This window comes from Vitis vinifera, chromosome 18 (genome assembly GCF_030704535.1).
Source record: "Vitis vinifera cultivar Pinot Noir 40024 chromosome 18, ASM3070453v1".
Classification (NCBI taxonomy): Eukaryota; Viridiplantae; Streptophyta; class Magnoliopsida; order Vitales; family Vitaceae; genus Vitis; species Vitis vinifera.
In genome coordinates, this window is record NC_081822.1 from 2,638,336 (window position 1) to 2,662,804 (window position 24,469).

Below are 24,469 nucleotides of genomic sequence, written 5' to 3' on the forward strand. Positions count from 1 at the left end.
TATAAAATATAAGAACTCTAGAGCTTGTCTTAAAAAGATGATTTTTCAAAAAAAAAAAGAAAAGAAAAAAAAAATAATAATAATAAACAAATATATTAACAAAATTTAAGATCTTAAAAGACATAACGACGTGCTCAGCATATGTTATTAAAAGAAACCTAAGATAATAAGATGTGTTTTTTTAACATGTTTAAATATAATTGTAATTTTCTTTTTCTTTTTTTAAATAAAAAATAAAAAGTGTATCCAAAATCACATATTAACAATTTAAATTTTTTTTCTCTTAACTTTTGCATAATAAACTAAAAAAAAAGAATAAAAATTTTATAAATTTTTCTTTTTTTTTTTTTCCTTTCTTTATATTTTCCTTTTTATTTTCTTCTCTTAAAATTTTTGAAACCAAACCTTCAAATTAAAAAAAAAAAATTAAAGGAAAGAAAAATAAATAAAGGAAAATTATAAAGTTACAAGTGTTGATTTGAATACATATCATATTTATATTTTTAAAATAAATAATAATAACAATTTTTATATGATACATTGAAAAGTAATACTTTTCTTAATATTTTTTTTTCTTATCACTTTTCAATAACTAGTATTGTTAATTTCCTTTTATAAATATGTTTTATGAAATAATTAAAAAAAATACCCTCCCTCTATTTCTTATTGTTATTTTTTTCTTTTTCCTTTGACATTCCTTTTAATATGCTAGTGTATTTCTCATAAAATTTATTTAATTTCAATTTTTTCCACTTTTTAATCTTTCCATATTTATTGATTTTAATTTTTTTTTAAATTTATGAAACTTAAAATGATAATATATAATAAATGGTTAATAATAACAAATTAATTAAAAACATAATTATATAATTGACAAAAATGAAAATATTATCGCATAAATAATGTACTTGATGATTTTAAATATTAATCATAATAATACATTTGATAGTTTAATATTTAAATTTAAAAATTATATTTTATTATTTAGAGGTTTATGATATAAGATTTTTTTATATTAATGTTAAATAAAAAGATTTATTTGCAATATTTTTTATTATTTATACCATTTTTATTTTATTTTAAATTTATCATATTAAAATTAAAGTAAGTGGTGGTGCTTTTATCTTTTTTCTTATGGTCTTTAACTTTATCATAGATCTAACTTTTTGGTTGTTTAAAATTTGTAATTTTTTAATTAACACAACATATAAAAGAAAATGTATTTTTTTCATAAAAAAAATTATATTTAACATTTTATATTAATTTCATAATAAAAAAAAATATAGTTGTATCTTGTTTTTAGGGAATTGGACTTCTATTCCTTTATCATAGTCTATATATTTTTTTGGGGACTATTGGGAACTGGTTGGAGACTCTTCTCCACCTTGAAACGAACTTTAAAACTTTAGGTATTAACAAGAATAGGTACATCATTTCCTTGGAGAACCATGACTGTTATCTCCCTTATAATAGTGTATATATTCCTTTGGGGATCCTCATGAGGGATTGAAACGCCTTCCTTTGGGGACCCTCAAAAGTGATTGAAATGTCTTCCCCACCGCAGAACGAACTTTAAACCCCTGAGTACATCCTTAAAAAAAATAAGTATATTAATTCCTAGGGGTACCAAGCCTCCTATCTCTCATCTCATGGTTCGTATTTTCATTTGGGAACCCTCGGGAAGGGATTGGAGGCTATTCTTCACTCCCAAAATGGATTTTATAACTTTAGGCACATCCTTAAGAAAAATTAGTACATTCTTAAGAAAAAATTAATACAACCTTAAGAAAAATCGGTGCATCCTTAAGAAAAATTGATACCTCTCTAAGAAAAATTGGTTCTACTCTCATCAATTTTTTAACAAGTAAAAGTTTCACTATCCAAGACTTCAACCCAAGCCTTTAATGTTTACAATTAGATCCACCAGCTCTAACAAGGGCTACTACCCCTTTAAGTTTTCAACTAATTAAGTGTTTATTTCACTCAAGAAATAATATAAGTTTTCAACTAATTAAGTGTTTATATCACTCAATAAATAATAAGTGGAATGTATGTTTTGAGGCTCTCAATCTTAATACAACTATAGCTCAATACACTTAAATACTATAATGGATTTCAAAAGTGCACTAAGAGTGCATTTGATAGTGATTTTAGAAAATATTTATAGCATTTCTAACACTTGAGTTTTAGTGTTAAAAAAGTTATAGACACTATCTAAAATCATCGTCAAATGGGTTCTAAAAGTGCATTTGACAAGGATTTTAAAAAGGGGTTTTAGTTTTTTTAATATTTGATATTTTTCAAGTAATAGAAATGCTAAAAATATTTATCAAAATCACTACCAAATACATTATAAGAAATTTATAAGTTTTAATTAAATACACTTAAATGAGGAGGTTTAAAAAAAGATAAAGAAGTTAAAAAATCAATCAATGTAAGTGTTTTCTTGTCTATAGATGCAATAGAGCATGGAACATCAAAAGCATCCTTTACAACCCAAAAAAGTAGCCTCAATTAACATCCCTCTTAAAAATATATTAAATTATATTTTAAAAATATTTATTTATTTATATAAAAAAAATAAACAAAATAATTACCTTAAAGATAAACATAATTTATTTGACATACAACACATTAATAAAAATAAACAATTTAGCACTTGATAACATTTACAAATTAATACTTATTAATATTAAGTTGCGTTTCTTCATTGGAAGATGGAACAAAAAATGTCTCATAATATTTTATACTTTGAAATATTTTTAATATAATAAACCCATTGAAATATTTTTAATATAATAAACCCAATGAAATATTTTAATAATGGGGGCTTTTTTTTTTTTTTTTCTAATTACCAAAAAACCATTAAAATCAAATGAAAGTGGCTTAAAAAACGAAAGAAAAAGAAAAAATTAAGTGAATGAAAAAAGGGAGAAAAAAGGGAAACAAAAAAAGAAAAAAAACAGGGAAACCGGTTGATGTACGAAGGGTTCAAACACGAACCGGCGCCCGGTTCAAAGTTTCAAGAATTGAGTGTCGCCCAAGCTACACATAGTTTCTTTTTTCTCAGGGAAGACGCTCCCACAGCATTTTAGTTTGGCTCTCGGAACTCAGTCGCATATTCATCGTCACCGATGTCGGTATGGTTTCTCTCTCTAACCCTTTCTCTTCTATTTCACCTTTTCTCATTGACTCAGAAACCCTAATTTGTCCGTTCCAAATCAACAGATCTTCGAGTACAATGGCAGTGCGCTAATCGCCATGGTTGGCAAGAACTGCTTTGCAATCGCCAGCGATCGCCGATTCGGCGTTCAGCTCCAGACCGTCGCTACCGATTTTCAGAAAATTTACAGGATCCACGATCGGGTTTTTCTCGGTCTGTCCGGACTGGCTACCGATGCTCAGACTCTGTATGAATCATCGATTGCTCTATCGCCTTGCCTTCATTTTTTTGTTTTGTTTTATTTCTGGATTTTTTAAAAAATTTAAATTTTGATGTGTAGATATCAACGGCTTGTTTTTCGGCACAAACTGTATCAGCTTCGAGAGGAGAGGGATATGAAGCCCGAAACCTTTGCAAGCCTTGTATCTGCTCTTCTTTATGAGAAAAGGTTACTCGCTTATTACTGAAGTTTTTGTTTATCATATTTTTTTTCTGTTTGGAATTTTGAAATGGACTTATTATGCAACATTTGCTGGTTTTTCTTTTTGTACTACTGTGATGTATTGTTATCACATACTTATGGTTAGTTGACATGTAGATGCTTTAGGGTATTGAATCAAAGTGTGTGAGATTTCAATTAATAATTTGAAGACTTTGGTTAAATGGGTTCCAATTATATTATTCTTTAAATGCTTCTATTTGAGTTTTGGGGAAAAATGTCATTAGTATATTTTATTTATGCCAAAGCTCTTTGCATTTGTGAAGGAAGAAATTGATGAGTTTTGCAATATAACTTGGATATGTGGTTATGTGTATTGCATCCACACTTGTGAATTATAAATGAGACAACAGTCACAAAATATAAAATTCTTATTATGGTTGCGCTCTTGTTTTGGATATGCTATACCATCTGGAAGTTTCAAGCATGCTATTTATCAAAGGTTCCCCTTATCTATCGACTGTGCTATGTAGAAGCATGTTGGTGTTTGTTGTTCTGCATATGGGCATTCAAGGCTTGCACTCACATCCGTATGCAATATATCAAACATGTTGCTAAAATTTAGCAACTTAGCTGTGAATTTTCTAATGAATATTACATTAGGTTGAAACTTACAAACTGGATGCTTAATTAAATGAGGTATTTTCAAGAAGGTCAAACAAATTAAGGAGAGAGAGAGCTCAACAAAAAGAAAAACATTCTACAATATCCAAAAGGAAAGTCTAACAAATGGAGTTGAAGATATACATGAAACTAAGAGAGATCTAAAGAAGAATGTCCTTAAATTTCAATACAACCGACTCCTTGTTAGGAATGATCACATTCCTCTCCTTCCAACTATACCAAATGCACGAAGTGGTGCAACCCCATATGAAGATGCTTACTCAATCTCAGTCAACAAATCACAACAAGGTGATCAAGAGACCCAAAAGTCCTTCAAGCCACTAACTAGTGAGAGAGAAGAACATGGATTATCATAGCCCTGATATGGCTAAGTATTGATCAGAACACCATGATAATAAACTTTGCAAACCCAAAATGTATATAAATATAACCTTTTAGCTGTTGCATAGATGAAGCAACCATTCTATTTAATATGATAATGGGTACTTAAAGACTCTTACATGCAGGATTATGCTGGTCCATTACATTGTTATGCAAGGCTTTAGAATTAAAGTTGATATAAACACTACTGATATCTTTTTCACCACCGTTTGTATTGTCACTGTTAAATTGCCATCATTGTCACCCTCCCTTTATAAGCACTGTTTTCTTTGGTGTCTGTATGATTTCAATGAAGATGATATGCATTTCTGAATATAATGTTTTTTTTTTAGGTTTGGTCCATACTTCTGCCAGCCTGTGATTGCTGGATTGGGAGATGAAGACAAGCCATTCATTTGCACAATGGATTCAATTGGAGCCAAGTATGTTGAATTTCTTCGCTTGTGTAACCTTCTCGTGGACTCATAGTTGTACATATGTCAGCATACTGAGTTGTACATGTGTCAGCATACTGAGGATTCTCAGCAGCTCCAAAATTTAAAATTGTTCTATAATTTTTTTAAGATGGAGATTTGGTTGTTCTTTGAAAAACTGTGTTTACACACTTTGGCAGTCAATTTGAGCTTGTTTGTGCTAATTTCTGGTGCATGTGTTGAAATTTATGTATTTAATGCTGATAGTTTATGTTGGCCCAAGTATGAATTTGACCCTTAAATGTGTAGGATGTTTAGTGGCAGTGAGTTTTTTGGGTGTATTTACAATTTATGACAAGTCCTCTCACAATATTGCTGGAATATTGTGTCAAAGTTTGATTTCTAAGTAGTAAATGGTTGTCATCAAGGTTTTGCAAGAAAGAATCTATTACATATCCACATTTTTTAGTCAGAAGACAATTAAAGATTGTAAACTGTATTTTAACTTTGATAAAACTAGAAAAAAAATGGTTATCCTATGAAAGAAACGGGTTGTGCATAAGTACATGATCAACATTGCACCAAAAGGAGGAAGATAATGACTTTGTACTAGGTTGTCTTATACCCATGGAATTTATGGCTTATTTTGTCATGTGATGCAATATTTGTTGATATCCATGCTCAATGGTAAATAATAATGCTTTGAAAATGCTATAGAACTATAGAAATTCTAAAGTTAACAACATGCGGCCTTAGAACCCTTATAGAAAAAAAAAAGTGCATTTAGAACCATGCATAATCTTATTCATGTTTATTTACCTCCCCCCACCCCCCAAAAATAAATAAATAAATAAATTCACATTTTGATGTGTTTTGTCTGATTATAGGTTGATCCAAGCTTTCTTTTTGGGTGATATTGACATTATGGTGCTTTACCTAATTTTCTTTAATTTTTCTTCTTCCTCACATCCAGGGAGCTTGCTAAAGATTTTGTTGTTGCTGGTACTGCCTCTGAGTCTCTTTATGGTGCCTGCGAGGCCATGTTCAAGCCCGACATGGTTTGTCTCAATATTAAACTTGAATTAATTTTCTATTGAAATCCTATTTTATTTTTTTAAGTTAAGTTCCATATGCTTGGAATGTGTGAACTCACATATGCATCCTTGAAATTAGAGCCTTATATTTACTTTATTTTTTCCCTTTCGTAAATATAATGAGATAGGCTTGTATTAGCTTGCTCATCAATGTTTAGAAATCAGGCTCAAGCTTAAATTTGAAGATTGAGATTTTAAAAAGTCAAGTTTGTGCAAACAAAGTTTGATTTTAGCACATGGAATCATGGACCGTTGATGTTGGCAGTTGGAATGTCATGACCACTTCAGTAACTTGGTCAAAAGGAGCACTAAAAAGAGAAGTTGACTAGTAATATAGAGTGGGGGGCGATGAGGACTTGACTAAGCTTTTAAAGTGTTGTAGTTGATGATTTGAAGTGATGTACTTTGGCATGTGGAAAAATTTGTTGTACTTGGACCTGGAAATGCATATCAGAGTTACATAAGGAACTAAACCCATGCATGGGCAAACCTGTAAAACCATGTTTCTATTCACCACTCTAAGCTTTAATCAATTTGGAGGCCACCTTGATCCAATTCCATCCTGAATAATCTTGACCAGCTAATATTCATTGTTGTTTCACAACTCTTTCTCTTCATTATGCCATCCTGAAAAGAGATAAGGATGTGAAGCTTGACTTGAAAACAGGCAACTAGTCTTGCTTTGCACCAAAAGTTAGCTTTGCATTTTTGCATCCCTATGTCCTTCCATTCCTATAGACCATCCAAGGACTAAAAGAATATTGACATGAATTGGGAAGTGGCTGGATTGGGAACTCAACTAGGAGTAAATCCTTGGCTGACACCCAGTTTTATCTATTGACTACAATTTTCCTAATGTAAGATTGTGGGCCTAAATGGGATTCTAGTACCAGATTCTTAAGGTAAGTTCAGAATCTGCTTGGTTGGAATCTTAACTGGGAATATCCAATCATGGACTTACACCTGTCTAGTGACTAGTGTTTTCCTGAAACACATTCAAGTCATATGATCTCTGGGCTTGTTAAAAATGAATCAAATAAGCTGTCCAATGAAACTGCAATAGGAGCAGAAAGTTCTATTTTTATTTTGTTCTTAATGTCAGATAGCTTGGTCTCAAGTAGACTGACATGATTTAGATCCCCTATAACTCCACTCTGGATTCTACAGAGTCTCGAGGCATGCTGTTTTTTTTGCCCATGTATGAGCGTCTGAAAAGTCGCAAACAAATATGAATCTCTCTGCATCATGTGATCAAACGTAATAATCTATGATTATGCTTTATTATTAGGAAAAAGGGTATTCTGTTTATATTTTCATTTATGCTATGTGGATACTTGAGCATATCTGAGTTATACATGTTGGTCAGTAAATATAGGCATGAGGAACATAGAAAAAAAGGGACTCGTTCTTAATTTGCTAGATTTTTCTGATATACTCCTTTTATTGGTTCTTAGGTTACAGCAGATTTTCAAAAGACGTGGTATATCCATGATATACAATCTTAGATTAAATCAAAGATTTTATTTTACTGAGAGTATAGTGGAAGCAATTTGTCACTTCCACCTTAAAATTTTGAAAATTTTATGCTAACGTCTGGATTAACCATATAAAACTGTTAGAATTTTTGGTTGCTCTTGTTTAGTATTTACCCTCTTCAAATCATCCTTTGTATTTTTGGAAGGATTTGTGCTTAATAATTCATAGCAACAAATTGGTTTTTTTTTATTTTTTTTTATTTTTATCAACTCCATTGATACACATACCTGACTCACTAAAACACAAGATTTGTTCTTATAAATTCATGTAATAGAATCTACAACTCATCACCATAAGCAAATTACATTGATTTTCTTGGCTATGCTACCTGAATCCCCCGATTTCGCCAAGCTTACCCATATCAACATAGATGTGGGTATGAGTCCTTATGAGATACTCCTTTGCTTTGGATCTGGCTATTGGATTTTGATTCACTTATTTCTGTATTTTCAACTTCCTTAGCAAATAATTGCCTGAAAAAAGAATGTTTGCTGGAAGAGATCTTTAATAAAAATATTTACAGATCAAACAAGAAAAGAGGAAGAGTTTTTCTCAAAGATATTTGTGTTTTTTATTGGTATTTAATTGATTTTTACTTATTTATTTATTTATTTATCTATTTTGCTTTTATTATGCTGTGTTCAATTTTTCGTACTTGTTATTGAGATCTTTTTTAGCCAAACCTTGTATGCTAAAATTTGTTGGTGTAAAGGATCAGATACCTAGGCATGTACCCACACCAAACCAATGCAAATAGCTTCTTGGCTACCAAATGCAGCTTAACCTGAAACAATAAACCAAAAGACTATGGGTTTTCATTCCAATTCACCAGTAACCAAATTGAAAAGGTGGTTAGGACTTTTTCTTTTGGGCTGATTACATGGTTTGGAATTCTTTCTTGCTACGCAACTAAAAATTATTGTGCTAAGATACAGCATGCTCCCTTTAGTCATCTTTCGTTCCCATGTCAAGCTAATGGGATCAGCTGCATTGACTCTTTATTTTAACTATTATTCAGGAACCTGAGGAATTATTTGAGATCATCTCTCAAGCACTGCTCTCATCAGTAGATCGTGACTGCTTGAGTGGTTGGGGAGGACATGTCTATGTTGTGTAAGCTTCTCTTGCTCTGCTTTCTACTGCATAGAAAATAATTATGTTCTGAGCTTAGTATTTATCCATCAATTTGATAATAATGGAATCCAAGTGTGCTAGTCCAGAGAGATGAATTTTTAAGGTTGGTTTCCCTTTTTTTTTTTTTTTTTTGGCATTTTAAATATTTTCTTTACTTGTCCCATTCGTTCAAAAACCCAGGTTTCAAGATTCCAAGTTAGACCTTGTTTAGTAACTATTTTTTAAGATAGTTTTTAAAAACAGTTTTCAAAAATTATTCTTTGATGTTTTGTAAAACAAAAGTATGTTTAGGAATCTGAAGTGTTTCTAACTTTAATACTTTTAAATATGTTTTTAAAATCATTTTTATGTCTAGAGCTTTATTTTTAATCATTTATACATGTTTGTATAATTATTTTTTTAAAACAACTCTAAAAAAATAAGTGAAAACAATTAAAAGATGTTCTATGAAAACACTCTATTTTCTGTTTTTTAAAACAAAAAACAGATTTTTGGTTGTCAAATATGTTTTCCAATCTTTTTGTTCTAAAAAATAGAAAACTATTCTCGAAAACAGTTGTCAAACATGCCCTTAGTTTTCCTTTTTTTCATCTTGTTGACAACCAAAGTAGTTTCTGGGTTTTGTCTGCTCTGTTTGAATACAGAGTAAGGGAATGAAGTATGTTATGCTATTGCCTATTTACCCCTTGTTGAAGCCCGTTTCCATCATTTTGAAAAATTGTGTGGGGTTCTTATAAACCCATCCTACAAGCACAGCAGTGGTGGTTTTTGTTGTGGTTGTTGGGGGGGGGCGGGTGGGGTAGGTTTCTGCCATTTCCAAAGTACTTCTCCCAAACACTAATGGAGCCTTATGGTGGCTTCATTTGATTGCTTGGAATTGTAGGAAAAGAGAACAACTCTTGATCTTACTACTGCTAATCAAACTCAACTTTTACTAAATTGACTTATCTAGGTCTCACTTGGATACACTTCCTTTTTTTTTTTCTATAAAAAGAAAATAGAAAGTAGTAATAACTTTTATATAAAATGTGGAACTCTTAGTATAGCCTTAACTTATATCTTTAAATAGTTTAAAAAATTCTAAAATTTGAGATAGTAAAAAAATTTTAATACCTTAATTTTTTTAAACAATTATGAAAAACTATTACCTTTTTATTGTAGGTCTCCAAGAGTTTTTGTATTTATATAAAAGTTAGTACAATTGTTTATTTTTAAAAAAACAGAAATGAGGAAGTGTATGCAATCTGACACCGATTTATTTTTCTGATGAGTTGGTGGTAATTGAATGGAGAATTAGTGAACTTCTCTGTCCTCCCCAATTGAAACTTTCTAACTATTTCATTAGATGGCTTTTCATTCATCAAAGGAAATACCTATCCGTTTAGTAGCTTTACAGCTTTTGCTTTCTCAATTTTTTTTCCACGACTTCGTTTACTGTTTTCCCAATTAAACCAATAGTTCACATTAATAAGATAGCAGATGGGTATATTATTTTCAACATTTTTTTTTTTTTATGGTCAATTGGTTCCATTTTAATCTGCTTCTATTGCTACAGCACACCAACTGAAGTGAAGGAGAGGATCTTAAAAGGAAGGATGGATTGACCTTTCTCCACAGAGCTGATAGTTGATCCCCTTCTATATCTGCATTTGGTTACCTGTTTTCTTCCTTCCCATCTGTGGCCTGCATTTGAAGTGGAAACCTGTTATCATGTCTTTAGTGATTTGTGCTGACTTTTTCTGCAGTGCTCTAATTGATGTAAACTGATAAATTTTAAAGTTACATCTCCCCAGCAATTCCAGTGGAAGGATAGGTCCTTTTGATTTATAAAATTTGTATGCTATTGAATATTTCTTCCAAGAAAGACGCGTTACTACATGGATTTAGCCATTGTTTTATCAGTCTTTCCTGGTATACTCTCTTATAGACATTATGCTTCCTTATCAATCTTTTATGTAGATTAGTTTTGTCATCTTTTACCAGTTTGGTTTTACTAAAGTACCTCTTGCTTCATCTATCCTTGTCCAAAGGTGGAGATAGAGGAGTAATTCTTTCCCCTTCTTGCTTGTTTCTTTTGTCTTTGAATTTGGTGATTCTATATGCCATCATTTTCTTATCTATTACATGGGAGGTTGAAACATTGTTGTTCGATTGAAAGATTCTCACTTCAACCATGCGGCATGTACTCCTGCATTTCCTTCTTGAAGTAGCAATACTATAACCAGCATTATCCACACTTATTATGTTGAAAATGGACTACTTTAGTTGCATGATGATTTCTTCAACTACCCATACCATGATTCATGCTAGTCTGAATTTTTATTTTTCCCCAAAGCTATTTGAGATCCATTCGTTGATGGGTGATCTGTACTCAAAGCATCATGTCTTGAGAAAGGCCAAAAGGTTGGCAATGGTCCGGTGAACGTGGCCGTCAAGAGCTCAGTTTGTTTGTACATACTTTCAGTTGGTTCATAAAATTTGATCAACTTTACCACAGCTGTCTTATCTAGCGTGGATATGTTTCTTCCACCCAAATGTTTGATGTTTAAAATTTTTAAATTGCATGGAGATTAGTGTTGAAGTTGGGAAGTTTGAAGGAGATAATTTGGTTCTGGTAAAGAATTGGGCCCTATACAGACCCCATTCCTCCCTTCCTTAAGAAGTTGGGCTCACGGAGTTTTATTATATTATTTAAAAATAAATAAATTGTCAAAATGACATTTTTGCCTTGTTGTCGGAACAGGGAAAAAAATGTTAAGAAGGCACATGGGGTGCACCCCGGGGAGCAGATCTGTGAAACGGACCTTTGAAAGGCGGCTAAATGTGTCTCTCTCTTTCACTTTCAGTTATGTTCGTAACTTTGAAAATAAGAGGCTCTCGCTTTCTCCCCCAACTTCTACCCCGTTTTCAACACCCATCATACACTTAGGTGGTGTTTGTTTTTTTGGCTTTTTGTTAAAAACCATTTAGTTTTAGAATTTAGGTTGTTTGTTTTTTTACTTTTTCATGACTTATTATAAACTTTTTACTAAATAGAAAAAACCAAAATATGTAACTTTTTCTAAATAGAAAAAATAACACAATGAATTTTTTTACTTTTTAATATTTAATAGAAATAAAATACTATAAAAACAAACAATCTAATATTTAATACTATTAAGTATTAAGGTTCTATTTAGAATTAAGTAAAAAAACAAACACCACCTTACCTTTCTTGCAAAACCCTTCCAAAGTTCAGAATAACTTCTCTCTCATACTTGCTTTCAATTTCAATGTATCTTAATTTTCCAGGCCTCTTTCCCATATTCAGTGCTTAATGCAAATTCTGGATACTTCTATTTAAATTTCAGATTTTTCCATTTCTTTGTTGCTTTTATTTTCTTCTTTTCCATAATGATTTGGAAACTGGAAGACAGGCACGAACCCATAGAAAATTAAAGCAATATCAATCCTCAACTTGAAAAGGCCAAATGTGTTTCCCAATATTTTAAATACTCACATGTAAGGGTTGATTTAATTTAGTGCAAGTTTCTTTTTCAAACATTTCCAGAGGATCTTATGATTGCATGATGATGATTATCATGTAGAAGTTGAACACACAGAGAGTATAACGGTATCTGTAGATGTCCTAGCAGCTGTTTGGCGCAAGGGAAATTAGTTTCCCGCGTAGATGGGGAATGTAATAGGTTCATTTTTTTCGGGGTTCGCTAGAGTTATTGGCGATCTGTTTGGCTCTCCACTCGATTTCCTTTCTGGAAAGTCTTGCAGGTAATACGTCTTCCTCAGTAGTGTGTTATACAATCAAGTCCAAAGTGTTCACTAGAGTTTAAAGATAACCAATCAATTTTTATAGCACAACTGAACATGCCCTTCATAAAAAATCTAAATTTTTTTATGTTTTATTATGATAGAACGGTAAGTTTTTTATTTATCTATTTATTTTAAATTTTCTTGTTATTATGGCTGAAATATTTGTTATGTTTGGTTTGGATGATTGCATAGCTCGGTTTGCGGAATAACATGGGATTTCATCTGTTACATCGAAAATTTCTGCGTTGCCAATCTGCTGAAGATAGCCATGGTGTCTTTTCTTCTCTACATAGGTGAGTCACATTTGAAGATCAGAATTATTAATAAAAGCTTTACAAAAAAAAACGTTTTTATTCCTCTTCAGCAAATCTTGATAGGATTTGGATTTAAGTAGTGGTGGCACCCACAGTTGTTATGAAACATGTGACCATCCAGGCTGGGATGTCCTATTAACCCAGAGATCCGGTGGGCTAATAGGCAGAGAAGGTTGGCCCATCCAACAGCCTTTCACATGTATGATGTATCTATCCTTGTTTTAACTCTAAACTTGCGATCTCCTTGTTTGCTTTGACAATTTCCAGTTCTCTTGTTCTTCTACCTACTTTGCAAACTGGGCATTTGCAATTGCATTGGCCGGAGCCTCTGCAAAATGGTGTGGGCATGCTTCATTTCATGTTTCTCTGCATGGGAATACTGCTGCACTTTCTTGTGTGTTAAGCTTCCAAGGCTCAAAAGGACAAACCGAGGACACATAAAAGACTTTCAAGTGTCTGATTCAAGTTGTGATGGAGAAGGTGACAGTGAAATCTTTTCATATAATGCACATAGGCCTATCGAAGTGAGAAGACCACCGTCTCGGCGATGGAGGGATCATAGAGCAAGTCACTTAAGAAAGTCCTTGAGGCCAAGAAGTCATCAAATTCGAGTAGGGATTAGCAGAGACTCGGTTCACAGTTCTAGAAGAAACTCGATTAAGCATGACAATTACATTAACACAGTCCATGGCATTAGGGTTACACGAACATCGAAATTCGTGCAAAAAGGCCTTAGTTTCAAGGGCACAGTTCATCGGAGCCGAAGATGGTGAAGGCCTTGGATACTCACATGAGACGAAAAATAAGTTTTGTATGTGTTGTTTGTATTATTTTAGCCATTGGGGCTTGGCCTAAACATTAAAATTTTGAGTTTGGAATATGGAATATTGTACTTGAGGAGAAATGGTTTTCCATTGCTTTGCATGGACGTTGCTTTCTCTATGAATGGGGCTAAAAGTATGGTAGAGTATTGAATGAGGAATATGGAATGTAGTCATCAATGAGAAGTTGTTTTCCATTGCTTTGCATGAAAGTTGCCTTCTCTTTAAAGAAACCTTCTTCAAAGAAAGGTGGTTTAACATTCCCCTCATATATCTTAATACAATTGATCTAAGGAGTACTCTGCTCTTATTCCGAATTTTCTTCAATGGACAGTGATGATGAGGAGACCAAAAGGGCATCCAGGAGTGTGGCCTTCACCCAACTCAACCAAGTCGCCTCCGATTTCGCCCTTGCAATAGCCCTGCAAGAGCAAGAGAGGAGGGCCTTCACAACTCTCCTCCCTACGATATTCCAAACCAACAGTGATGAGCTCGAAAGCGATTCCTCAGATGAAACCGACGATGACGAGGACGAGGACAGCGATGATGACAGCCATGACTTCTTCCCCAACAGCCATGAAACGGAAGAGGGGCTAGAGTTCTTGGAGGGAGAAGGCAGCAACAGCGATCAAGACATGGAGGAGGACGACATCGACCCGGACCAACTTTCTTACGAGGAGTTGATTGCCTTAGGAGAGATTGTTGGAGAAGAGAGTAGAGGATTATCAATGGAGGAAATCTCCGCTTCCCTGCGTCCTTACACTTGCCATTCTCTCCGCTCCAAAACTGCGGTAGATCGATGTGTGATTTGCCAAGTTGAGTATGAAGAAGAAGAGAAGCTCGTGGCTCTTCCCTGTGAACATCCATACCATGCAGATTGCATAACCAAGTGGCTTCAGATTAAGAAGACATGCCCAATATGCAGCACCGAGGTTTCATCATTGCCCTAGAACATTCTATCTACCTCTTCATCTTCTTCCTCTTCAATCTATAATGGTTTAGGTTTCCATTGTTAAGATTTGTGTAAGTGTGTGTGCTGAATGAAGATGTTCATATACACCAAAAAATGCAATAAATTGATCGTGAAAATAAACTTTATTGACTCTGTCTCTTTAATTAATATGTTGCGACACGGGGAGAGTTTTTAGAAGTATATATATATAGACTTCTCTTAATCTTATAAACGTATTTTAAAGTTATAGATGTAATATGCCCCAACCGTTTATATAAACTTATCTTAATTTTATGAACGTATTTTAAAATTATATATGTAATATGCTTCAACCGTTAATAGAAATATATATATTCGGGTTTTTCTTCATTTTATAAATATATTTTAAAGTTGTAGGTGTCATACTCTCATAAGCTCAAACCGTTTTAACCTAATTGAAGCATGTCTTAATAAAGTTTATATAATATATATATATATATATATATATATATATATATATATATATATATATATATATATTACAGCTAGGCCCATTTGTAACATTCATTAATGATGATGCAGCATTTTATGACTTTTTCATGGAAAATTTTTCTTACAAAAATGGTGGTTGAATATCCAAAAAAAAAATATTGATTGTGGTTTTGACTAAGAAGATAAGCCTAAAATACCAACAACCCACAAATTTGATCGTTCCACCTAAGTCATCATCCAAGCTTTCCACCCAGATGACCACAGCCTCCTACTTCTGGGGGAGTTCATACTAACAATATCCAATTCATAGAAAAAGAAAACCCACATGAAACAAATAAAATCTTTGAAACAAAAAAAATATCTAAAGTTGAATATTTCATTGGGCAGCCTTCAATTAGAATCCACCTCCACCATATAACATATTCTCAACTTGTTCCAATTGCATATTTGAATATGATACATTGCTTTATCTACGAAAAATCTAATTGGAAAGAGACATGCCATGGGGCCTAGGCCAATGCATGCGAAACATAGATTTTGTCACAAAAAACAAAAACCCCGAAAGGGAAAACTTGAATCTACGGCTGACAACGTTTTACACGAAGTTTTTGTTGACTTTACTGTCGGGGGACATGACTTTATTGTCACCTGTCACAATTATTCCTATGTTTTCACATTCAATCTGGTTTTTTTTTAACGTAAGATAGTAAATTTCTTTTTTTGGGAAAAAATGTAGAAGTTCAGTGCCATAAGACCCAAACCATTCTTTAGTCAATATGTAGAATATGCAGGTTGACCCAAAATATGCAAGTTGTTAAAATTTGAATGGAATTAAAATTTTTGAATAGAATTAGGGTTGGTGGGTCGTTCAAATAATAAGCTTGTTTGTATCATATAATTTCTTTTTTTTAATAATTTGTGAGAGAAATTAGGTCTAAATAATGTACATTTTATAGAAATTTAAGTATGTTTTCAGTTGAATAGACCAATGAAGTTGGTAGCACATTGTTTTTGATAATTAATAGATTTTGATAATTAATAGAGACCATCAAGACCTTGACATTTTGATTCTAATTAACTCTAATTTATAATGAATTTACTTTATTATAGATATTATCCATTTTGAATTCAAAAGAATTTTCTCACCGTTTTAAAACACATTTACATTATTTTTTTTATTATGACTTTAATTTAGAATGAATTTATTTTATTTTATTTTTTAATTTGATTATCTCAAAAGTCCTACATCGTGGATATTATCCACTTTGAATTTAAAAGGGTTATCTCACGACTTTAAAACACACTTACATGATTAAGAAGTGTTCATACTTAAACTTGTATAGTGTTAAGAACTTTCTCTCATATCCGATGTGGAAACATCACAAACACCCCTTCATGACTTCTTGTTTTATTTCATAGAATTATGGGGTCAAATAAATAGGCATCTTGCATAGGGCCAAACAAACTTTCAAACACTCACACTAGGGTTGAGAAGATCGATTTTGACCCGTACCTAACTATGTAGATATTATCTGTTCTAAACCCAAAAGGGTTCTTACAGCTTAAAAATATGTCTATATGATTAAAATAATTTTATATTTATATAGAATCAAGAACTTTTTTTTCTATCCAATATAAGATATCACAAAAGAGTCTATAAATTAAAAATAAAATAATATATATATTGGCCTGGTTTCAAATACAAACCCATCTTACTAAACCCTAATAATGAAAAAAATGGAACCTTAAGATTTAGTGGGGCATAAGCATATTTTGGACTTTGGAAAGCCTAAAGTTGAGTTTTGGTTGGTGGGGAACATGTGGAGATGCAACAAGAGTTTTAGCCAATCTTATGAGTCATTGAAGTCGTACACTAGATAATATAGTTTTTATAAATTAATATTTATTAATAAAAATTATCATAATTAATAATTGTTAATAGAAAGATACCACAAGTCACATGCAATTTGCACTAGCTACTTTTGCTAGATAACATCATAGTTTTGGAAAGTAATTAAATTAATTGAGGAGCTAAGTGCTTTGAATTGAAAAAATTAAAAGTAACTACAGTATGATAATTAATATGGTTGAAAATATAACTTTAAAGTGGAGTGGTGACAATTTTTTCATACATAGTGCGTGCACTTAGAATATCAAAACGTATACGTATTCTTCTTTTGTATGTATTGTACACTTATTTTATTATTAGAATATGTTTTACAATGTTTATAATCGGAGTGTTTTGATGAAAATATTTTATTAGAGAGTGTTTTTAGGAAAATCATTTTATTAAGGGTCTATTTGGTAATTATTGTCCGATGTTTTGTAAAACAAAAATTTATTTAAAAATCTAAAATACTTTTAACATGTTTTTAATATTTTTAAATATATTTTTAAAATAAATTTTATGGTTGGTATTTTATTTTTAATCATTTTATATATTTGTATAATTATTTTTTAAAATAATCTTCAAAATACAAATAAAAATAATATAAAACAACTAAAATATATTCTCTAAAATATTCTATTTTAATATTATTAAGAATAAAAAATATAAAATAAATTTTTTTGTCAAATCATGTTTTTTTTTTTTTTAAATAATAGAAAACTGTTTTTTTTTAAATTACCACATAAGCACCAAATGTTTCTAAAAAAAACACTATAAGTAATTTTTCAAATTTTAAAAAGTGTTTCCTAAACTTTACCAAATATTTTTTTTTTCTTCAAAAATATGGTTTAAGTTAAAAGCACTTCTTAAAATCACTTTTAAATGGACTCTTAATTTTCTATAGTATAATTAATTTTAAAAATAAAATAAGATATTAAATTAATATACATAAAAACTTAAAGATGTATTATCTTAAAAATTGTTAGTAAATAAAAAAGAATTCTTAACTTGAAAAATAATCCATATAGTATCAATGTATCATAAATTGGAATATCAACCGATTATGCTTATTAAGTAGAATATTATATACAAAAATTTTTATTATATATGTGTGTGTGTTAAACATTATATTAATTACATATTTCCAACCAATTAATTTTAAAAAATTCATCTTCTATGATTTTATTTTAATTTCAAAAACTAGGATATTTTTTTTAAAAAAAAAAAGAAACTTTGATCAAAACATGTTGGATTATGAAACTTAAATCAATTTTGTAGCATTTTACTCGAAGGTTGAACTGCTCAATGAGAAATATTTTTTTTTATATGGTAATCGATGAGTTTGTCCTTATTATATATATTTAATTTTTTTGTATTTAAATTTTTTTTTTTAAATGTGATCATAATTAAAAGAGTTTTTAAAAAATTCCACGATTGTAACTCTTTTCATTATTTTTTTATCAATGGATTGTTAAGTATTGATGTGATCATATTTGTCATCCAACCAAGGATTGAAATATCGGTAAACACGGATATATCGGTACTTGGATTTTACGGATATATCGGAAATATCGGAGAAATATCGGTGGATATTTTTCATCAAATATCGGTGAGACAAAAATTATCCAAAATTGATGGGAATGCTTAAAAAAAGCCAAAGAATGATAAAATAAGCAAGAATATGCATGTTAAAGTTATTTTATAAGTGTAATTGACATAAATATGGTCAAAGAAAAAAATATCGGTAAATAGTTTACGATACTTGGATTTGAAGAATAAAAAATATGAAATTTGGAATTGTACACTTAGAAAGTTAGAATTGAGTTAAGAAATATTTGATTTCATTAAATGAAAACAATTTACACATAAACATAATACATATGACATTGCAATGGTCCTTAATACCAAAATGAAGATCGATGTGGTTCCATCATATTGTTATTGTTAGATGAAGGGAGCCCATCTTGTTGAAGACAATATTCATACCAGGACATGGAGTTTCGATAGTATTGATTGTATGTACGAACATGCCATGCATAAATTTCTTGAGTCCTACCAACAACTTGTCCATGGATAGGAAATCCAGGGTTTTCCCATGTGCTCGTTTGAAATCCTTGTTGTTGCAGCTGATGTGGAAGGTAGTATGGCATTTGTGTGGAAGAAGGATAGTTATACCTTTCATACTCTTCATCAGTGGAACTTGAAAGATTTTGAGGAGGCTGACCATAACTCATTGCATAAGGGGCATAAATGTTGGCTTCGTTTGATGAATCACTGAATTGAGTCTCTACACTCATCGACTCAAAACTGGCCGACAATGAGTCCTCGTTGTATGGCATCATCCTTCGTTGTCTTCCTCTATATGGCTTTCCAATGGCTCCAACACCTGGACCGGCTCTTCTAGAGCCGTGGTCTTCATCTTGAGTACAATGTGTGAAATCATCTTCACAAGTAAATGCCAATGGTTGTCCACTTTGTTGTTGTTGTCTAACATCCCCTTCATCATTTCCAGGGTCGCTACCATCATTGGTCCCCTCTCCTCTTGAACCATCATAACCGGAAGCAGAAGTACCAGTAGCACTAGGTCTACTACTATGTTCAACACTCGTGGAGTCAAAAGAAGGTCGAGAAGTGACTGCCGGCTGAGAAATTCCTTGTTGAAATGAATCTCTCGTGTCTTGGCTGAAACTATCAGTATGAACTTCTTCGGATAACACTCGATCAACATCAACACCTGCTTCTCGGACATGTGCGGCAATTCGTGGGTCGGGATTTCCATCTTCATCATCTAGATGAAGAGGTCTAACCCATTGAAACAATTGGTTATCTTCTTCTTCACCAACCTCAGTTGCAATGTCAAGTAAATCGAGGTAATCTTTCTCTGCAACTTTGTCTTGTTCTGCTTCCATGTCACGTATCTTTAGTTTCATGTTATAATAACAGAAAACTAATTGTTGGAGCATCGGGTAAGCAAGCCGATTTCTTTGTTTTGTATGAATTAAGGCAAACGTGCTCCAATTTCTCTCACAAGCTGAAGATGATGCAGTTTGCGATAAAACCTTGATGGCCAACCTTCTTAATGTAGGAGCGTGATGTCCATACATGAACCACCATTCAGCTACAACCAAATAAATGATATCAATACTTATATTGGAAAGTTACAATAATATGCTAATGAAATGAATTATTATTTCACAAATAATACTCACCGGGAACCATTTCTGACCTCGAAGCAATCGCTGCTCGATCACCGAATCCTCTTTTTGCATCTCGGAATAGTATAATCTACATATTAAATAATTGAAAGTGAAAAAGTTGAGTAAATGAAATTCAATTATTTAATTTATATTATAACTCTAATAATTTACCTCATTTCCAAATTGACTAAGACCTTCTGATGTAGGATCTAATTTCGCAAAGACTTCATGAACAGCTTGAAGTAGATCAGGATCAGTACCAACTCCACGTTTATATTGAAATCTTGGATTAAGAAAGAATGCTACAATAGTAAAGTAGAAATGTAAAATTAGAATTTTATGAAAGAAACATATTAAATACCAATAAATTTCAAAGATGAATAATACTTACCTGCTGCATGAAGAGGATGTTTAAGAGTTCTATCCCAACGATCTGCAATTATTTCTAACACCCATTCTTTAGCATTAAGTCGAATGAGGTTCTCTTTCATAACTCGAATCAATTCGTACACAAATGGCATTGTAGGAACAACTTCTGAATCGACAATGCGAAGAACTGTGTATAGCGCCTCATATATTGACACTAACTTTCCCACTCTTTCCCAGTACGCATGGTCAAACATAAGTGATTCAACCTCTTTGCCGATTAATGTGCGACTTAAGTTGTGTTGTGCCCATTCATCACTGATAAACACTTTCTTCAAGTTTGCTTTCTTTTTCAAAAGACTGTCAAGGGCTATATAATTGGTTGCAAATCTTGTTGCTCCAGGACGAACTATGTCTCCACCACACACCTTCCGCATCTGTGCAAGCAACCAACTATGGTTATAAATGAAGTTGGTTATCTTTCGAGCCTTTGTAATCAGATCTGCAACACTCGTCCTTTTACCGATGTCTTCGAACATTAAGTCGATGCAATGTGCTGCACACGGAGTCCAATAAAGATTGTATTTCTTCATTAACAACTTCCCCGCCTTCACGAATGCCGACCCATTATCTGTAACTATTTGGACCACATTTTGTTTGCCAACTTCCTTGATCACATCCTTCAACAAACCATATATGTATTTGTTGTCCTTTATATTATTTGATGCATCAACGGATTTGAGGAAGATTGTGCTACCTTTTGAATATACCATGAAATTAATTATGCTTAATTTCGTGGGCCCAGTCCATCCGTCAGACATAATCGTGCATCCATAAGTCTTCCACTTTTCTCTTTGAATATTGACATAAGCTTCCATGTCTTTGTACTCCATATCCAAATACTTGTGTTTGATTTCATAAGGAGACGGCGGTTCTATACCCATACCTACCATCCATATATAATTAAAACATATAAGAACATTTGTGTCAATCATACTATATAAATAGTAATGATATTGTTCAAATAAATACAACTTTTAAAATTATAGTAATTACCTGCTTGTTGTGCACCAACAATCATGTTCTTGAAGTGGTGAGAGTCTGCTTTACTTGGCGGAACACTCTCATATATGAAGAACTTACTGATCAAACGTCCCATGGTTTCCTTGATGGCACCACCTTTGAAAAGATTTTTTACAGTTTTCTGTCTTGCTGCTGAAGATTTGTACAATGAGGGTGCATCAGGCAGTGATGCATCTGAATATCGAACACTTTGCGATTTTCGCATTTGCCTTGTTGTTGGATTGGTTGGATGTGAAGACTCGCCTATTATAATTATTAAAATTAAACATATATGTTAATTTAATATTATTGATAAAGTTGATAAGAAACAGTAATAATTCAAATTAATATTATACCTGTTTTTCTTTTGCCTTTTATAAAATGTTCTTGTTGTTGTCGATTCCATTCAGCAGCTTTTGATGCTCGAACTGCCTCTCTATAAGCATGTCGCTCATCAGGGTGCATGTCAGCCGGATACATATACACATCATCATCTCCATCATCATCATCATCACCACCACCACCACCACCACCATCATCACCACCACCATCACCACCAAGGTTCTCCTCATCGTCCTCATCAATTAAATGCCTATGTCTTCTTCCCATTGTGTCTCGCAGTTCTGCTCGAATCTCTTCTATATCAACAGCTTTCTTCGCTTTTGCCTTATTTCTTTGCTCTATAAGTCGTCTTATTTCTTGTTTCACTTCTGGAGGCACGTTAGGACACTTTTTTGTATTTGAATTAGGGTCTGTATGTGATAGGTGAAATTTAAAACGAGTAATCCCACCACTCTTTATTGCCAACCCACAGTAATTGCATATTGTTCCATTTTTGTTCCCTTCCATAGGTGTACAATATTTCCAACAAGGATCTCGACCCATGGTACCGCTTTCACTAGCCATTTTCTAAAATTGAATTATGAAACTAATATCAAATTTAAAATTATTAAAGATAAAACATGTAAGAAATTTAATATGCATGAAATTGATAAGAACTAATAAAAATTGAAATTAAAATTGAATTATGCATATATGAAATAGATAAACATTACAATAAAATTTTGATAAGAATTAAAATAAATTAAATTTGCATATTCATGAAATTGATAAGAATCACTACTAATAAAAATTAAAATTAAAAATGAATTATGCATATATGAAATAGATAAACATTACAATAAAATTTTGATAAGAATTAAATTAAATTAAAATAAATTAAATTTGCATATTCATGAAATTGATAAGAATCATTACTAATAAAAATTAAAATTGAATTATGCATATATGAAATAGATAAACATTACAATTACATTTCCATATGAATTAGAAAATATCAATTAAACTATATATAACAAATAAAATTTAATTATGCATAATAAAATAAATTTTATAAAAGGTAAGACATACCTTAATTAGCCTTTGACTTGGAGTTAATCCCCTTCACCACCAAATTTTCAAAATAAAAAATTTTTGCTAGATCATATAAGAATTTTGATGTATGAAATGAAATGGAATGTGGGTATTTATAGGAATTTTTTTGGTCAAACTAGCCGTTGGATGGTCAAACTAGCCGTTATAAATTAATTTTAACCGTTGGATCAAAATTTGGTTCAAATTTCACCATTAGATCTTCATATAACCGTTGGAAACACTCCATAGCCCTTGGATAAAGTCAAGATTGATTTTCCACCATTGGATCACAAATCTGACCGTTGGAGGCCTTTACATACACGGGTGAAATCTGGGCCATCAGATCCTCAAAAATTCAAAATTGGCCGTCAGATCAAAAGCAGGGAATCTTCAAAAAAATCGCCGATTTTTTCAAAAAATCGCCGATTTTACCGATTAATCGCCGATTTTTTGCTGTCCTCTGCCGTCTTCGCCGCGCGTGGCTCCACTCGCCGATGTTTCGCCGATTTTTCGGTCCTCCACCGATATTTCGTCGATATATCGGCGATTTTGCCGATTTTTGGCCGATTTTTCCGTCAATCGATAATCGGTGCCGATTATCGTTTCGATGCCGCCCGATAACCGATATTTCTCCGAAATATCGGCGACATTTTCCGATTTTTCAATCCATGCATCCAACTATATTAAATTTTTTTTTTTTTTTAATTTTCCACTCGTGTATGCGGGCAAGTCGTTTATTATATTGCACCGTCTTAATCAGAAGTTCATTACAAGTTTCAAACTCTTAACAGTGAAATAACTACTCTCCTATAAATAAATAAATTTCTAGAATATTTCCAATTAATTAAAATTTAAAAAATAAATAAATTAAAGAATACTGGTGGGCGGGATTCAAATATGAATGGACAAGAGGGGTGAAACATGGGATTTGTTGACGTAGGCGTGCAGCCTCCAACACCATCATCATCATTATTGTTATTATTATTATTATTATTATTATTATTATTATTATTGTGATTCAAAAGAGACAAAAGTAAAAGGTAAATGTTCAATTCACGTAGACGGTAGACAAGTGAGCTTAATTTAATTATAATATTAAAAATAAAAAAGCAGAGAAGTCGCGCCCACCCACTAATTCTCTCTTTAAGCTTTAAGCTTTAAGGAGTAAGTAATTAAGTGATTTGATGTTTGTGAGCCACATTCGTATGGGTTCACACCTAAAAGTCAATGATTTTAGTTCCTTTCCTCTTAATTAATTCTTAATCTCTCTTGTCTTACTAAAGTGCTATTTTTATTATTATTATTAAAGTTGTTTTTTATTTTCTTATGCT

At 32.0% G+C, this 24,469-nt stretch overlaps 4 protein-coding genes across 5 annotated transcripts; 3 read left to right on the top strand and 1 right to left on the bottom strand.

The window, feature by feature from the left end:
- Positions 1-2,938: 2,938 nt before the first annotated feature.
- On the top strand, positions 2,939-10,816 carry LOC100250625 (proteasome subunit beta type-like). Its single transcript, XM_002285835.5, has 7 exons — positions 2,939-3,140; positions 3,229-3,410; positions 3,504-3,611; positions 5,000-5,089; positions 6,054-6,138; positions 8,729-8,823; positions 10,400-10,816. The coding sequence occupies exons 1-7, from the start codon at positions 3,135-3,137 to the stop codon at positions 10,446-10,448; spliced, it is 615 nt and encodes a 204-aa protein (XP_002285871.1). The 5' UTR covers positions 2,939-3,134; the 3' UTR covers positions 10,449-10,816.
- Positions 10,817-12,148: 1,332 nt separating this feature from the next.
- Positions 12,149-13,741, top strand: LOC100854126 (uncharacterized). Its single transcript, XM_003634356.4, has 3 exons — positions 12,149-12,612; positions 12,847-12,947; positions 13,236-13,741. Exons 1-3 carry the CDS (start codon positions 12,515-12,517, stop codon positions 13,739-13,741), a joined length of 705 nt encoding a protein of 234 aa, XP_003634404.1. The 5' UTR covers positions 12,149-12,514.
- Positions 13,742-14,043: 302 nt separating this feature from the next.
- Positions 14,044-14,887, top strand: LOC132252636 (uncharacterized LOC116803646). Its single transcript, XM_059734369.1, has one exon. The coding sequence runs from the start codon at positions 14,116-14,118 to the stop codon at positions 14,737-14,739; it is 624 nt and encodes a 207-aa protein (XP_059590352.1). The 5' UTR covers positions 14,044-14,115; the 3' UTR covers positions 14,740-14,887.
- Positions 14,888-18,924: 4,037 nt separating this feature from the next.
- On the bottom strand, positions 18,925-23,666 carry LOC132253256 (uncharacterized). Of its 2 annotated transcripts, XM_059734987.1 has the most exons (7): positions 23,136-23,666; positions 22,082-22,634; positions 21,720-21,989; positions 20,689-21,609; positions 20,469-20,599; positions 20,310-20,385; positions 18,925-20,218 (listed from the first exon to the last, which is right to left on the bottom strand). In XM_059734987.1, the coding sequence occupies exons 2-7, from the start codon at positions 22,629-22,631 to the stop codon at positions 18,999-19,001; spliced, it is 3,168 nt and encodes a 1,055-aa protein (XP_059590970.1). In that variant the 5' UTR covers positions 22,632-22,634; positions 23,136-23,666; the 3' UTR covers positions 18,925-18,998. The 2 variants fall into 2 exon arrangements, with proteins under 2 accessions (XP_059590970.1, XP_059590969.1); XM_059734986.1 differs by lacking the exon at positions 23,136-23,666 and having other exon boundaries at positions 22,082-22,898.
- Positions 23,667-24,469: the final 803 nt, after the last annotated feature.

Coding starts and splice junctions, on each gene's coding strand:
- LOC100250625 (XM_002285835.5), top strand. Junction 5,090..6,053: donor ATGGATTCAATTGGAGCCAA/GTATGTTGAATT, acceptor CCTCACATCCAG/GGAGCTTGCTAAAGATTTTG. Junction 8,824..10,399: donor GGAGGACATGTCTATGTTGT/GTAAGCTTCTCT, acceptor CTATTGCTACAG/CACACCAACTGAAGTGAAGG.
- LOC100854126 (XM_003634356.4), top strand. CDS start 12,515: ATGGGGAATGTAATAGGTTCATTTTTTTCGGGGTTCGCTAGAGTTATT. Junction 12,613..12,846: donor CTTTCTGGAAAGTCTTGCAG/GTAATACGTCTT, acceptor ATGATTGCATAG/CTCGGTTTGCGGAATAACAT. Junction 12,948..13,235: donor GTCTTTTCTTCTCTACATAG/GTGAGTCACATT, acceptor GACAATTTCCAG/TTCTCTTGTTCTTCTACCTA.
- LOC132252636 (XM_059734369.1), top strand. CDS start 14,116: ATGGACAGTGATGATGAGGAGACCAAAAGGGCATCCAGGAGTGTGGCC.
- LOC132253256 (XM_059734987.1), bottom strand. CDS start 22,631: ATGGCTAGTGAAAGCGGTACCATGGGTCGAGATCCTTGTTGGAAATAT. Junction 21,990..22,081: donor AAAAGGCAAAAGAAAAACAG/GTATAATATTAA, acceptor TAATTATAATAG/GCGAGTCTTCACATCCAACC. Junction 20,600..20,688: donor ACATCCTCTTCATGCAGCAG/GTAAGTATTATT, acceptor TTACTATTGTAG/CATTCTTTCTTAATCCAAGA.